Source organism: Xyrauchen texanus, chromosome 22 (assembly GCF_025860055.1).
Source record: "Xyrauchen texanus isolate HMW12.3.18 chromosome 22, RBS_HiC_50CHRs, whole genome shotgun sequence".
Classification (NCBI taxonomy): domain Eukaryota; kingdom Metazoa; phylum Chordata; class Actinopteri; order Cypriniformes; family Catostomidae; genus Xyrauchen; species Xyrauchen texanus.
The window spans coordinates 18,459,852-18,474,727 of NC_068297.1; the positions used below are offsets into that span (position 1 = coordinate 18,459,852).

General features: G+C 38.4%; 1 protein-coding gene across 1 annotated transcript in view; it reads right to left on the bottom strand.

The window, feature by feature from the left end:
- msrab (methionine sulfoxide reductase Ab) overlaps window positions 1–12,475 on the bottom strand; it is a 44,527-nt gene extending 32,052 nt beyond the window's left edge. Inside the window, exon 1 of the mRNA XM_052153604.1 lies at window positions 12,238–12,475. Within this exon, the coding sequence (XP_052009564.1) occupies window positions 12,238–12,409 (172 nt within the window). The 5' untranslated portion in view covers window positions 12,410–12,475. The remainder of the gene's footprint in view (window positions 1–12,237) is intronic.
- Between the last annotated feature and the right edge of the window lie 2,401 nt (window positions 12,476–14,876).

Consider the following 14,876-nt stretch of genomic DNA (forward strand, 5'->3'; position numbering starts at 1 on the left):
TATTTACTTTTAGAATTTTAAACAAGAGTAATATACAGTATTTCAGGCATGCACCTTTAACCTTTAAACCCTGAGACTTTTATTTTGATGGTCAGAACACTCCAGGAAGTCATGTAAGTGTCTGTATTGGGCTAGTTCACATTAGTTTAATTCACTTCTTATACAAATAAATCCGTTAACAAGGTCCTCTGGTGCCATTCTAAATGCATGTTATAAGCAAACCGAACTGCTGAGCATCTACATCTGAGATGTTGTTTGTGTGGAGCGCTCGCATATTGCGCACCACTCTGAGAGCTTGAGTGCAACACCAGCATGCACATGCTATATTTGTGGGTCAACAGAGCAGCGCCACTTACTAACGCGCTGCACATGTATACTATATATTTACTCATTAAACACAGCCTTTTGTAATTCACAAAGCTATCGCATTTCTTCAGGTGGCTTTGAATAAAATGCATGAATGGACTACTTTAACTGTGCTTTTATGGTATTTTATGTCATTTTTGGAGCTTGACAGTAATGTCTAACATTACTAACACACAGTATCGGATTTGGATCGGGTAAGTGCCGATACCCAATCCATCTAAAAATGCTTGTAACAGAACCAATAGAAATCCAGGTATTGGATCGGTGCATCCCTACCCCAAACTCCATAACAACCAGCTAGTAAATAGTCATTAGCCATAGTAACTACCCACAACACCCTTGAATTGCGGTGGCTAGTTTGGCATGGGAAAGCAAAAAAAAATCTACAAAAGGTGTCATAAAGTAAATGTTCACCCAAAAATGAAAATGTGCTGCTAATTTACTCACCCCCAGGCCATCCAAGATATATATGAGTTTCATCATCAAAACAGAATTTAAGATGTTTAGGATTTCATTTCAGGCCTCCTCCTTCACACAATGCAAGTGAATGTACTAATGCATATTTAGGGTGCATCAAAATAATCCACACGACTCCAGTCAAAAAATTAAGTTCTTCTGAACCCAAACGATTTATTATTTTTAGAAACAAAACAATACCTATATAATTTTTAATTGTTTAAAACAAATATTTGCTTCCGTACATCTCAGTGACGTGCGCTCATGACAGGGATGATGTAAGCTCGTTGGTAAGGTCATGCGTCACGTGGAGGAGGTAGGAAGCACGTCAGTGTTTACAAGAGGAGCAGCACTGTACAAAAGTTTAATTGTCTTTGCTGTAGATTTGTATTTGTATATGTGTATTGTTCAAAATTATCGTTTGGCATGTGTATCCTGGATGCATGATGGGAAAAATATGAGTGGTGGTGGTGTAGTGGGCTAAAGCACATAAGTGTTAATCAGAAGGTCGCTAGTTCGATCCCCACAGCCACCACCATTGTGTCCTTGAGCAAGGCACTTAACTCCAGGTTGCTCCGGGGGATTGTCCCTGTAATAAGTGCACTGTAAGTCGCTTGGGATAAAAGCGTCTGCAAAATGCATAAATGTAAATGTAAAATATGAACTTTTCATCGATTGCAAATACATGATAATGAGCGATTGAAGCTCTGGCTTATGCTGAACCTGGATATCAGTACACCCCTACATTCTCTCAAATATTGGAGGATGTGCTGTGAACATTTACCCCTGAGGATTCAGACCATCGAAAGAAACAAAGGGTCGATATCTGAATTCATCGGCTGTGCCCGTGCTGTTTTTAAAGCTAACTCAGGTATGTGAAATAGCTCACCTTCATGCCACTTCACTGTCAAGTCTTACATAAAGTACTTGCAGTGTTTATTTACCTGTAAATAAAGATCTTCGTCAATATCTGTATAGTGTTTACCCTGTTGTTTTGCCTGTTACCTCCTCTTCAGTTTGTGAAGCTTCTCTTCTGTGTGATATCACCTGTACCATTGATCTCACCGTACAAATCCTGTGAATCTCAGAAAATGCTCTCGCACTTGGTTTCACTAACTACAACTTGTGTGGCTTAAATTCCTGGCAGTCATATAGCCTATGTATTTCTGCTAAAGAAAAAGGACAAGTGGAAAACGCAACCGCATTGCTCTGAAATAAAGGATGGTTATTTACTGCAGTGATGTTTTTTAATATTTTGAAGTGATTTTTTATTTTATTTAAAAAAAAATTTAAATTGTTTTGGACTGTTTTGGTTTGTCAACAGCGCTTGGTCTGTGGTCTGTGCAAGTTTCTCTTGTAAACAATGATTCGCCTCCTCCACATGATGCGTGACCTTACCAACAAGCTTACGTCATCCCTCTCAGAGATGTACGGAAGCAAACATTTGTAGTTAAAAATTATATAGTATTGTATTGTTTCTAAAAAATAATCAATTGTTTGGGTTCAGAATAACTTTATTTGTCGATTGAAGTCATGTGGTTTATTTTGATGCACCCTAAATATGCATTTTGGACCATCAAAATATGGAGTACATGCACTTGCATTATTTAAAGGAGGAGGCCTGAATAAAATCCTAAAACTCTTAAATTCTGTTTTGATGAAGAAAGAAACTCAGACACATCTTGGATGGCCTGAGGGTGAGTAAATTATAAGTACATTTTCTTTTTTGATGAACTATTCCTTTAAGTATTTCAGCAATTTAAAGGAATGCAAACAGGTCAACATTAAAGAACACAGTGTTTTTGTTTAGCCTGTTTTGCATATTAAGCACATTCAACAACAAAGAACACTGCTTAACATTCAAGAAAACAAGATGACAGGCAAACAACTAGGAGACAAAGACAACCAGGTAGAAAAAAAGGGCACATTTTAAAATCAAGATAAAAAAAAAGAACAGCTTGTTTTGTCATCTTGACAAGCAAAGCTTACATTATTCTTGTTGAGGTGATGATTTTTTTGCGCGCGCACACACACACACACACACACACACACACACACACACACACACACACACACACACACACACACACACACACTCTGTTGCTAGCTCTCACTATGTTCGAACAGACCACTTGGCACTGACCTGCCAGCCAAGCATACAATTATGCCATTTCTAATTTCTGACAGGACGGATCTGCAAAAAAGGAAAATAAATGTTTGCATGCAGAGAAGGTGAGAAATGGAGGACAAAAGTATTTAAGAGTGATGAGGACAGGAATGGGTAGAGGAATAAAGGTGAGGGATGTGCAACAGATGAGTGTGGCAAAAATAAGGAACCACATGTTTTTTGTCTTTTATTCCTTTGTGCCGTTTGGCAGCAGATGAATGTACAATTCCCTCCATCCAGAAAACATGTAACAAACAAACAAACTGGAAAAAAGTGAACCTGGCCAAAAACACGCCAACGCAACCAACATCCACAGAAGCTCTGGCACAGAAAAACAAGTGTTTTTTCTCTCTCTCTCTCTCTCTCTACCACTCCAACCTCCTCCCTTCACCTTCCCATAATGCCTTTCTCTCTCTCTCTCTCTCCCCCTCTTTTCTACCTATCTCTCGCTCACATACACACCATCCACAGCAGTGGGTATTTCTCCCGAGGAGCTCTGGAATGGGTCCAGGAAGTGCCAGTCTGCCTCCTTTAACTGTGCCCTGTGATTGTGCCAAGAGATGCTTCGCCAACACCACAAAACCTTTTGCCGAAAAAGGACAGCGTAGACAAAGGGAAAAGAGGGAAAAAGGAAGTAAGGCAAAGGCAGGCGGATGAGCTTGACAAAAGAACCAGAAGTGGACTTTTTGTTGGAGCGGTCGGATTTTATTTTTGCCTAACTTTATAAAGAATGGACCTAATTTGTAGTGCACTGTGTCCCAAAAAAAGGAGGGAAAAACAATCGCCTTTTCAACTATCAGAAATCATGCAGAATCAAAAATATTATTTGTCAGTATATACATTTTTCACCCCAGAATATATAAATTGAGGTCTGTCTGTCAATCATCATGCCACTGGAATGACCCTCCACTTGCACTACAAACCCTCAAAACATTCCTTTTCTCCATGGTTGAAAACTCTCTCCTGACCCAAGGACCCTTTGTGATTGGCACCCGCACTTTCACAGTCACAAGGATTCTACTACTCTGCAGCACATGCCCATATAAATTGGAATGGATGAATTCTGATTGGTTGGATGGATGGATTTCACGTGTTGGGTCCTTGTTTCCTTAAACCTTGTGGCACCTTATATAGCCTTTGCAATTGCTCAAATATTGCTAACATTCAAGACACAAGAATAAGAATGGAGAATTTCTGATATAGACAATCAATGAGATCTTCTTTGCATACGTGATTCAGACAATTCTAAATCTTGACCATTCTCGAATTGGTGTATATCTAGAAAAGGTGAAGAGATCAAAAACATGGTTCCTCAGCCAACTGGTGATCATTTTGCCATTTGTTTTTGTCAGTGCTGGGCGGTTTACCTGTGAATTGTAATCAGGTACTGATTACAAGACAAAAAATGCAATCAGTAACGTAATCTCATAGATATAATTTTTGGGGTTATTTTGATTACTTTCAACCTAATTCTGCATGGTTACATTGTTTGAGGTGTGCTTATGTCCACAAATTCAGATAAATTATCTCAAATGTAAAAATATGAAGGAAGTTTTTATGTTTTCCCCATGATGCTGATAAAAGTCTAGGCCCTCCATCATTGACAGGCTCAAATATGTTTGAGTGTAAAAGGCATTTCTTATGGGAGTTTCTAAAATTATGGACAGGTACCTGGGGCACATTAACACAAATGTAGTCATGCAATTTTGCCATTTTACAAACAGCATCCTTGTGTGGTAAGAGATCAGACCAGTTATATTTGTGAATCAATGTCAAAAAACATCTCAAAGCAATCAATACACCAAAGGAGCATTCAAATATACTTTTGAAGCTGACTACAAAAGCAACTAAAATGAACTTTATGGTGCAAATTGGATATGAAATGACGTGTATGTGAATTTTGATGCATTTGATGGACAAAACCCTTCCAAAGTCATTGCGACACATGGTTATATTGCACACAGAGTGATAATTCAAATAATAATTGAAAATATTTGTTTAAGTTGGTTAGATTTGTGATGTAAAGTTAAAAAACCATGCAAATATTCATCAAAATGCTTTTTTAGATTTGATGTAGAATCCTTCGCAGTTGACAGGATATTAACTTTTGGAAGGCAGAGTTTACATTGCACAGTGATGTTTTTGCCCAGTATCTCCTTAAAAATGTAATTATCTCTATAGATCCAGTGGTTAAATGCTGAGGTAGACTGCTCCATCTTCACTTGACTGGCTAGTAGCTAGGATTAGGTCTGAGTGCTATACACACACAACCCTCCCCCTCTCTTCCGAAAACACTTGATTTACCGAACGTATATCAACGGTGTGCTGATTTATAAAGAAAAATTTAAAAGATTAAAAAAATCAATAGGATGATCAATAAATTATTAACAATTTACTGCCATTGCCATGTTAATAAGTAATCATGTAATCTATATAAACTAACTGTTTTCTGATTACATGTCATTTAAAATGTAACAATCCAATTAAAAGTAATTGATTTTTTTGTAATCTGATTATGTAATACAGATTACATGTAATCTGTTACTACCCAACAGTGGTTATTGTAATTGAAATCCTATTAGATCAATTTAAAATAATTAGTGTAAAATATAGATTCACTTCATATCAATTTAGCCATTTTTTTCTTGTAGTAAAATACTGCTTCAAAGAAAGCATGTCCCCTGTTTCAAGTATAAACATATGAACAAACTAGGGCTGCACGATTTGGGGAAAAAAGTTATATTGCGATTATTGAGGTTAATATTGCGATAGCGATATAATAAACAAATGGTGTCATGAGTCAACTTGCTTAGTTATCAAGGAAAATGCACAAATACACTCACCTAAAGGATTATTAGGAACACCATACTAATACTGTGTTTGACCCCCTTTCGACTTCAGAACTGCCTTAATTCTACGTGGCATTGATTCAACAAGGTGCTGAAAGCATTCTTTAGAAATGTTGGCCCATATTGATAGGATAGCATCTTGCAGTTGATGGAGATTTGTGGGATGCACATCCAGGGCACGAAGCTCCCGTTCCACCACATCCCAACGATGCGCTCTATTGGGTTGAGATCTGGTGACTGTGGGGGCCATTTTAGTACAGTGAACTCATTGTCATGTTCAAGAAACCAATTTGAAATGATTCGAGCTTTGTGACATGGTGCATTATCCTGCTGGAAGTAGCCATCAGAGGATGGGTACATGGTGGCCATAAAGGGATGGACATGGTCAGAAACAATGCTCAGGTAGGCCGTGGCATTTAAACGATGCCCAATTGGCACTAAGGGGCCTAAAGTGTGCCAAGAAAACATCCCCCACACCATTACACCACCACCACCAGCCTGCACAGTGGTAACAAGGCATGATGGATCCATGTTCTCATTCTGTTTACGCCAAATTCTGACTCTACCATCTGAATGTCTCAACAGAAATCGAGACTCATCAGACCAGGCAACATTTTTCCAGTCTTCAACTGTCCAATTTTGGTGAGCTCTTGCAAATTGTAGCCTCTTTTTCCTATTTGTAGTGGAGATGAGTGGTACCCGGTGGGGTCTTCTGCTGTTGTAGCCCATCCGCCTCAAGGTTGTGCGTGTTGTGGCTTCACAAATGCTTTGCTGCATACCTCGGTTGTAACGAGTGGTTATTTCAGGCAAAGTTGCTCTTCTATCAGCTTGAATCAGTCGGCCCATTCTCCTCTGACCTCTAGCATCAACAAGGCATTTTCAGCCCACAGGACTGCCGCATACTGGATGTTTTTCCCTTTTCACACCATTCTTTGTAAACCCTAGAAATGGTTGTGCGTGAAAATCCCAGTAACTGAGCAGATTGTGAAATACTCAGACCGGCCCCTCTGGCACCAACAACCATGCCACGCTCAAAATTGCTTAAATCACCTTTCTTTCCCATTCTGACATTCAGTTTGGAGTTCAGGAGATTGTCTTGACCAGGACCACACCCATAAATGCATTGAAGCAACTGCCATGTGATTGGTTGATTAGATAATTGCATTAATGAGAAATTTAACAGGTGTTCCTAATAATCCTTTAGGTGAGTGTATATTACTGATAATGCTGAAATGTGTATTTTTCAACTCAAACATACAAACCTAGCAACAACTATAAATGCACATTGTTTTAAAATTAAAATATTTGTACAAAATTAAATAATATCTAATATCTTATACACACACACACACACACACACACACACACACACACACACACACACACACACACATACATACACATACATACACACACACACATTTTATTGTTGTTGTAATTTTAGTGTTCTTTTTCACATAAGATTGATCTTATCATGGTGATCTTATGATGATGATGACGCTGCGAGCTGCAGACAGCAGGTGTGAGAGATGAGCGTCTCAGTGTTAAGAGTGCTCATCAGCCGGCGGAACTTTAAATCTCTCCCGGTCTCGACTCCTGCTCAGATTGGGTTTCTTACGCGACTGGTAGCTCTGACCGCACAGCGAATGACAGTTTTGGAGTTTGAGCTTATTTACATGTCACACTCCCATATTATATTAACTTTAATTATTGATGAAATAAAGACATATTAGCCAAGCTATGATTTTTTCTGGCCACCAGTTCAGTGTTGGTCGGCTCGGCATCCATCTTCACCTGATTTCTACGCTGAGGAAACTGACATGACCACACTTGCCACTCCCTAAACTGAGACTGACTGGTCTTATTTTTATTAGCGGCGTAGAAAATGGGCAAACAGCTCTCAGAGAGAATGGGCTGTCACGTCCACACATGCACTTATTTAATAAAATTGCAGCATTTGCCGTCCTATAATCGCACAGGCTGACATCGCGATTGCGATATGATTAATCGTGCAGCACTAGAACAAACCTAGGTCTACACTGTGTATGAAGGCCTTCCTGCGGAGTTAATGACACTGAATATGACGAAAAATCAAAATAATCTCAGTCCGAATGTGTCTTGACCACTGGGCCTTTATATTCTTGTTAAAAATTGTGCATTCACAAACAATTCTGTTGGGCTACTGCAACACCAGCTCTTTCTGGGTCAACTTAAATCAGTCCAAGACACTGGAGTCACTGACAAGTTCAAGTATGGCGACAGCTGATGCATTCATACCATACTTTCTATTCAAACCTGTATCCAAGCAACTATTTCCGGTTGCTATGGTGAGGTTGGGCCCCCCTCATTGCTACAGTTTGCAAGATAGTGCACGTAATCTGAGGAACACCTCCAGAATTCTGATGTCCGAGACACAGAGAACAACTATAAGCTGACAGACACAACAGTAGAAAACAGCATTTTCAAAAAATGTGGACACAATAGAAACAAACTTCAGATTTGGTAATGATTATAAATTATGGTTGATGAAACCAACTGTCTAAATGATGGAGAGAGATGGGAAATAATCGGGCTGGTGTACTTCAGTATGGTTATTTTATGCCTACCATCTCTTCTTGTCTATTGGCTTGAAATCAAAGCCTGTATAAAAATATCCATTGTTGTGCTGATGAATATGGTTTTGTTAAAGGGATAATTCACCCAAATATGAAAATTCTCTCATTGTTTACTCATTATTGCTAACCCGTATGTCCCGTTCTCACCTCTGTGGAACATAAAAAGAGATGTTAACATCTCCTTTTTTGCTCCAAGGCAAGAAAAACCCAAAGTATACTTTGGTCAGATGTGAACGCAAACCATATGGGTACACACGAGTGATGCAAATTTCATCATCAGCAGAATACTCGAGCACTGAACGAGTGTGGCCCAATTTTTATAACAGCGCGTACTCTGAACACACAGAATGCACAATTGCCTGGAATTATTTGCACTAATAAGTTGGTCACGAAGAAGCTCTAGAAGATATAATCACAGGTAAACAACACGAGGTGAAGGTAGAAACAACAACAGTGGATGAGCGCACATGAGCATGTCAGGAGATAACTGGATTTAGTGTAACTCGAGTCTGAAGAACTATAAAGACATCTTTATGGGTATAAACCACTGAAGAGAAATAGTCCAGTATCTCATAGCAGTCGTAGTGTACATGCATTAACACAGCATTACACATGCATTGCCTGTGTATGCACAGTCAAATGAAGTATACTTTGAAAGGCTAATGTTCGACTGTATGCAAATGTTAAGCATTCATGTCAAAACCAAAGTATACTTTGGGCTTAAATCATATGGGTTTGGAACAACATGATGGTTAGTAAATGCTCACATAATTTTGATAACCCAATACAATGGCTGATTTTAGTTCTACACACAAGTTAAAATTTTTCCATAACATAGAATTGTTCTTAATACAGGACAAAAGTTGTTGATTTATTCTGGATGTCCTGTAGTTAGAGTATTTTATTTTAAGTGTTGAGGATCTAGACTACTAACACAAAGGTTACACTTTCAATCTCAGACAGGGGAAACTCACTGGAGAGCTACTTTGGTTACAGTTTTCCTCTGTCACCATTGTGCCTTTGAGTGAAGCTCTTAAATACAGCCTGACCATGGTGGAATGCGCCTCCTCTTTGTGTATGCTGTGTTGCATTGAAAAACCACTAGCAGCCACCCAGTAACCTCCACAAGGTCACATAAAACTGCTCTTTAAATCACACTGAGGTAGCAAGCACTTTACTACAGAAGATACACACACAAGTGAAGAGAAATTTCCCAAAACAAGGTCTTTGTTAGTCAAAACTAATAGTATTAAGGTGTTACACCATTCCACAATGAATAGAACTACATATTTCATGAATTACTCTTTTTCTAAAAAGGTACTCCCCAAGCTGCTCTGCAGCTGACAATACATTACTAAAAATTAAACTGGATTTTGTATATATTTGTGCACAAATGCTGTGCAAAAATATAACTATAAAAAACAATGTTTATGTATAGACTGTCCTGCACATACATTAATCAGTCTCATTAAAAAACACAGCTAATAAAGACATTTATATAAAGAGGCGTGACTGTGGCGATGACATAAGTAAATTTTCTCAGGCTGTTTTGAGCCAAACTGTGCCAGAATGGCAACAGCAGGTAAGGTTTGATCATCCTCCCCAAAACCCTGTTCCACCCGCCATAGATGCAGAGGCCCGGAAGCTTCCGCCATGTCGTGATAGCGAGCTGCTTCGACAGAAGGGCCGGGAATGCGTGACGGGGGCGGAGCTTTCATGCGCATAATGCACAGATGGGCCCCTGGACACTGCTAGGGCACTAGAGCTCCCAGGATGCACCAGGCCAGCAAAACTGCCATGGTTATATATATATATATATATATATATATATAAAAAACATAAATTGCCTGATAGATTTTTTTTTTTATCTAAAAGGAGATTATAAACTTGCATTATTTATTAATGATTGTTCACAACTGTCTGGTCATCTAAAAATTATTTCGCGTAAGCCAATTGTTATGCAATTTTTATGATCCTTGAATCTAACCATAGCAGACATGTAAAACAATGCACTGAATTTATAGTTATGAGCTGATAATGTTTTTGTATCCTGGAAAATACAAACATTTGAGGAGCTGGAGGGAGGAGCAATGAGTGAGTGGGCCAAATTTTGGGCCAAATATCGAAAAGGAGGTCATGTGACTGTAATCTTCATATGGATGGAATTATAGTTTGCATAAAGAAAACAGAACCAACATTTAGGAACTTTATGATTTTTGGCATTGTGATGTTATTTTCAGCAAACTTAAGCACATTTATATTCCTCATTTCTCCTAACTGTAACGCACCGGGACATTTTCCATTAAACAAATTTTTATTTTTGAGTCAACTATTCTCGCATCATTTACTCACCCTCATGCCAACCCAGATGTGTGACTTTCTTTCTTCTGCTGAACACAATGATGATTTTAGAAGAATATTTCAGCTCTGTTGGTCCATACAATGCAAGTGAATGGGTGGCAAAATTTTGACACTCCAAAAATGCACATAAAAGGCACCATAAAAGTGATACGATGACGTTGATTACTTAAATATGTTGATTTGCATTTAATGCGTTGATGCGTTACACAGTTGCTTCATTGCTTCCCCAATGATGGCATGCTGAAATGAGACCATCTCAAAAAGCTTGAATCAGATCTTCAACAATTTGGGAATTCTTTAAACAGAGTCCTAAAACAATTATGTTCTGCATGCTTTGTAAAAGTGAAATCACCTACCACAGCAGCACAAGTGCTATGCACAAGCATCTCAAAAGAAAACATCCTGGGGCTCTCCGACCTCAAAACAACGAGACAGCAGCATAAGTAGTTGGACTATTACAGCAAGTTTTGTTGGATTGTTGGCAGGTTGCCAGTGCCTGGGAGTTGTCGTTGCCTCCTTATCTGTCATGTTTCACACAAAAACTCAACCAAGACTCCCTAGAGCAGATGCTAATGGCTAGTATGGCAACGCTGCTTTCCAGCGCATTTGCAAGTTGTAAGCTTAACAAAAGTTACAGTTATTATTTATTAGAAAGTTAACCAATTGTAATTGGTTTTGCTTTCATTTGAACACCGCAACATGCTTGCGTTACATGAGAGGCTGCGTGTACTCGGGCCTCTCGTGAACACGCATTGGAGAGGGACAGGAAGTAAACAATTACAGTGAAAAGTACTTAAATATTGATTAATTCCCTTTTACTCTAAATCTCCCCTTTAACTTTCAATTTCAGCTGTCAAAGTAAACTTAAACAGGCACCATATGCGAAAGTCACACACATCTGGGGCAGTGTGAGTAAATGATGAGAATTTTCATTTTTAGGTAAACTATCCCTTTAAGCACTGAACCTCAAAAGAGCATCTCAGCCTTATGAGAGAAATAACATTTCACATTATTGCTAAATCAATCACACATTTATCTTAAATTGCCATTGTTACATTGTCATACTGTAATAATGTAACGTTACCTTCCTTTTACAATAATGTTACGTTTATTAAAAGAAATAAATCTTCAATGTTTAACTTTACAAAAAATAACCATGGTAACCATATTTACCGCCTAAATACCATTGTCATTCAGCTATTATAAAAATAGCTGTGGTAATTATTGTGGCAGTGATGGTATGTTGGCTTGGTTTTACGGTTACCGTGGTTTTCGAATGTGGAAGTTTGGCGATGGAACCTGATAATGTCCCGGATGCAGTATCACGTAGGAACGTTTATTCAGTTAGAAATGCATGAGTAACGTAAATGTCCCTTCAGATGACCTGCTGCGTGGCAGCAAAATTTCAAGAGACGTAATTTACCTGCCACGACCATTTTCTCCTCCCTGCCCTTCAGAGAGAGCTCTTTGCTGGGCAAAACGTTCTTGTTGGCCATACTGATCTGAGCGAGTGTCACACACAGAGCGAGCTGCAGGGCGATGACGATGATTACTGTGGCCGCGTGCGCTCGGCTCGTGCTTGCAGAAGTAAACATGTCCGCTCCGCTCAAGCGCAATGGAGATGGAGGAGTAAGAGGACCTCGCCCACCTCATGAATATTCATCAAATGCTGGGGGAAGTTCGTCTGCTGAATATTAACTAGCCATAGGTTAATGTGACTTTGCCACAAAAGCCTCCTGTGCGGTATGTGCGGGTAAGAAATTAAATTAAAATAAATATCCACATTAAGATAACTGTTCGGAATGCAAATGAGCTTCCAGCACCCCCGTCACTTCGTCTGCCGGCATGGCGAAACTGAGCATCTGTGTGCTGTCGTAGACGGAGCAGGGCTGCATACATTTATATTAGCATCTGGAATCCATTCATCATGATTATTGCTATTTCTGTGCATGTAAATACTTGCATTAATTCCTTCCACACAAAACATTTCGAATTGTCCCTCCTATTCTTAAAAAAAAGAAGAAGAAAGAAACCAAGGTGAGGCACCTACAACATAAGTGAATGGGCCATTGTTTTGAGGGTTTAAAGGCAAAAACTTGAAACTTATAATTTCATAAAAGCACTTACATTCATTCTGTTGAAACTCATGTATTATATGAGAGGTACAGTTGTTTAAATTGTAATTTTAAGGTCATTTTAGGGTTTGTTGACTGCATCGTCATGGCAAAAAAAGTTGTACAATCTTTACACAAAAAAGGTTAGTAAGTGAATTTATCACACTAAAATCATGTTAACATGCATATTGTTTATGTTGTGGCTATACTTTTGAAGATGAGAGCATTTTAATGTTCAAAAATTGGTCCACATTCACTTCCACTGTAAATGTCTCACATTAACCCAGATTTGTGCTTTTGTTAAAGAAAAGGAGGGGCAAGTCTTAATGTATTTTTTGAGGTAATCAATATTATGCCACAAATGCTGTCGATTGAGCTTAACTTGTATGGAACCTGGAATATTCCTTTAAATAATGACCATTCCTTGATTGTTTGAAACTTGGCATGAAAATAAAGAATTCAATAAACCATTAAAAATAATGGTACATTTTATTACCAAAGCCTTATGTAGTGAGAACTGTTTTGCCTACTTATTTATTTTTCACTGTTCTTTATAAGAATCATTAACTAATTAGTTATAGCAAAATATATAAAAGAAGGAACAATAACAATATCCTGTAAGTTAAAGAGATAATAAAATAAGTTATAAGCAGGCCCAGATGGAATCTGCAGACGTTTTTCCACATTTTCTGTGCCGATTTTGGGGGGAAATATGGAATATATTTAAACATGGTACAGTGTGTTAAACTGAGCTGAGAGTCAAAATTGATAGCCAAAATCATAATCAAATTAGCCAAAAATTATAATATAAATATTTAATAACTGTACATGCAAATGGACATTTTCTGCATGCATAGATTCCATGTGGACCTATAAGTTAAAGGAAACAAAAAGGAGACAAAACAAGTCACTCTTTGTTCTTTACATGATATTAGGCAAAGATGGGCCATGCTACTGGTGGGGTCCCCTTATTGGCAGGGGGGGTTTTGTTGATCAGAACATAATCAAATATGGGATATATATGATTTTTTTTCATTACATTTAATAGATTGTATTAAATTTAATGCATTCCCCTGAAAATCTCCTCTCTCTCTGTGGGTTGGTGTTTGCGATTATATAGTCTCTGAGGTCTGTGAACTAAGAGTGGGTGGTGGGATGCTGAACTTGTGTTTCTGTAAATGGCAACAAAACGGTTGTCAGGTAGATGCCTCTGTTAGATTGCAGCAAAAATGGGATCTCTTTCATAAGTAGTGGGGGATAGATTTGCAGCTTCATGCGTTCTCCTCGTTACCGTTAGAGGGCCATTAACGACTGATCATTTACATTTATGCTCTTGGCAGATGCTTCTAGTACCAGCTGGATGTTCCGATCATAGGAGTTTGAATATGCTCAAATGGCAGGAGGACTGGATATATGGATTTTGTTAATGATAGATTACAGTAGGTTGAGAGCGAGAGAGAGAAAAAAAGTGAGAGAGAGAAGGGGAACTAGGAAGACATTGGAGAGAGAAAAGGGCATTTTGAGAGATAAATAGATTCACAGGATGTGTTAATCAGAGATTAATTAAGGCCATTTCAGAAGGGATTGGCCTACTCTTTTTTTTTTTTTTTGGCGGCAGGTTTGATGGGTTAGTTTTAAAAATTGATTTGTTTTATGATGGCATCTATGCCACAGCTGAGAGTGTTGTAATGCTTTGACTGCTTATAGCATGCACATACACACTCACACACACGTATACACACATCTCTTTCTGATTAACATGAGAAAGAAAAGAAGCAGTCGACTGTTGGGTATTTTAGCATAATTGTAGCTTTGCTGGTCTCACTCGAGTGAGATGCTTAATTAAAATAATAAATCATGCTTCTGTGTCACCGCTAAAGAAAACCATTCTATCTCTCTCTCTCTCTCTCTCTCTCTCTCTCTGTCTCTCACTCACTCACTCAAGTAT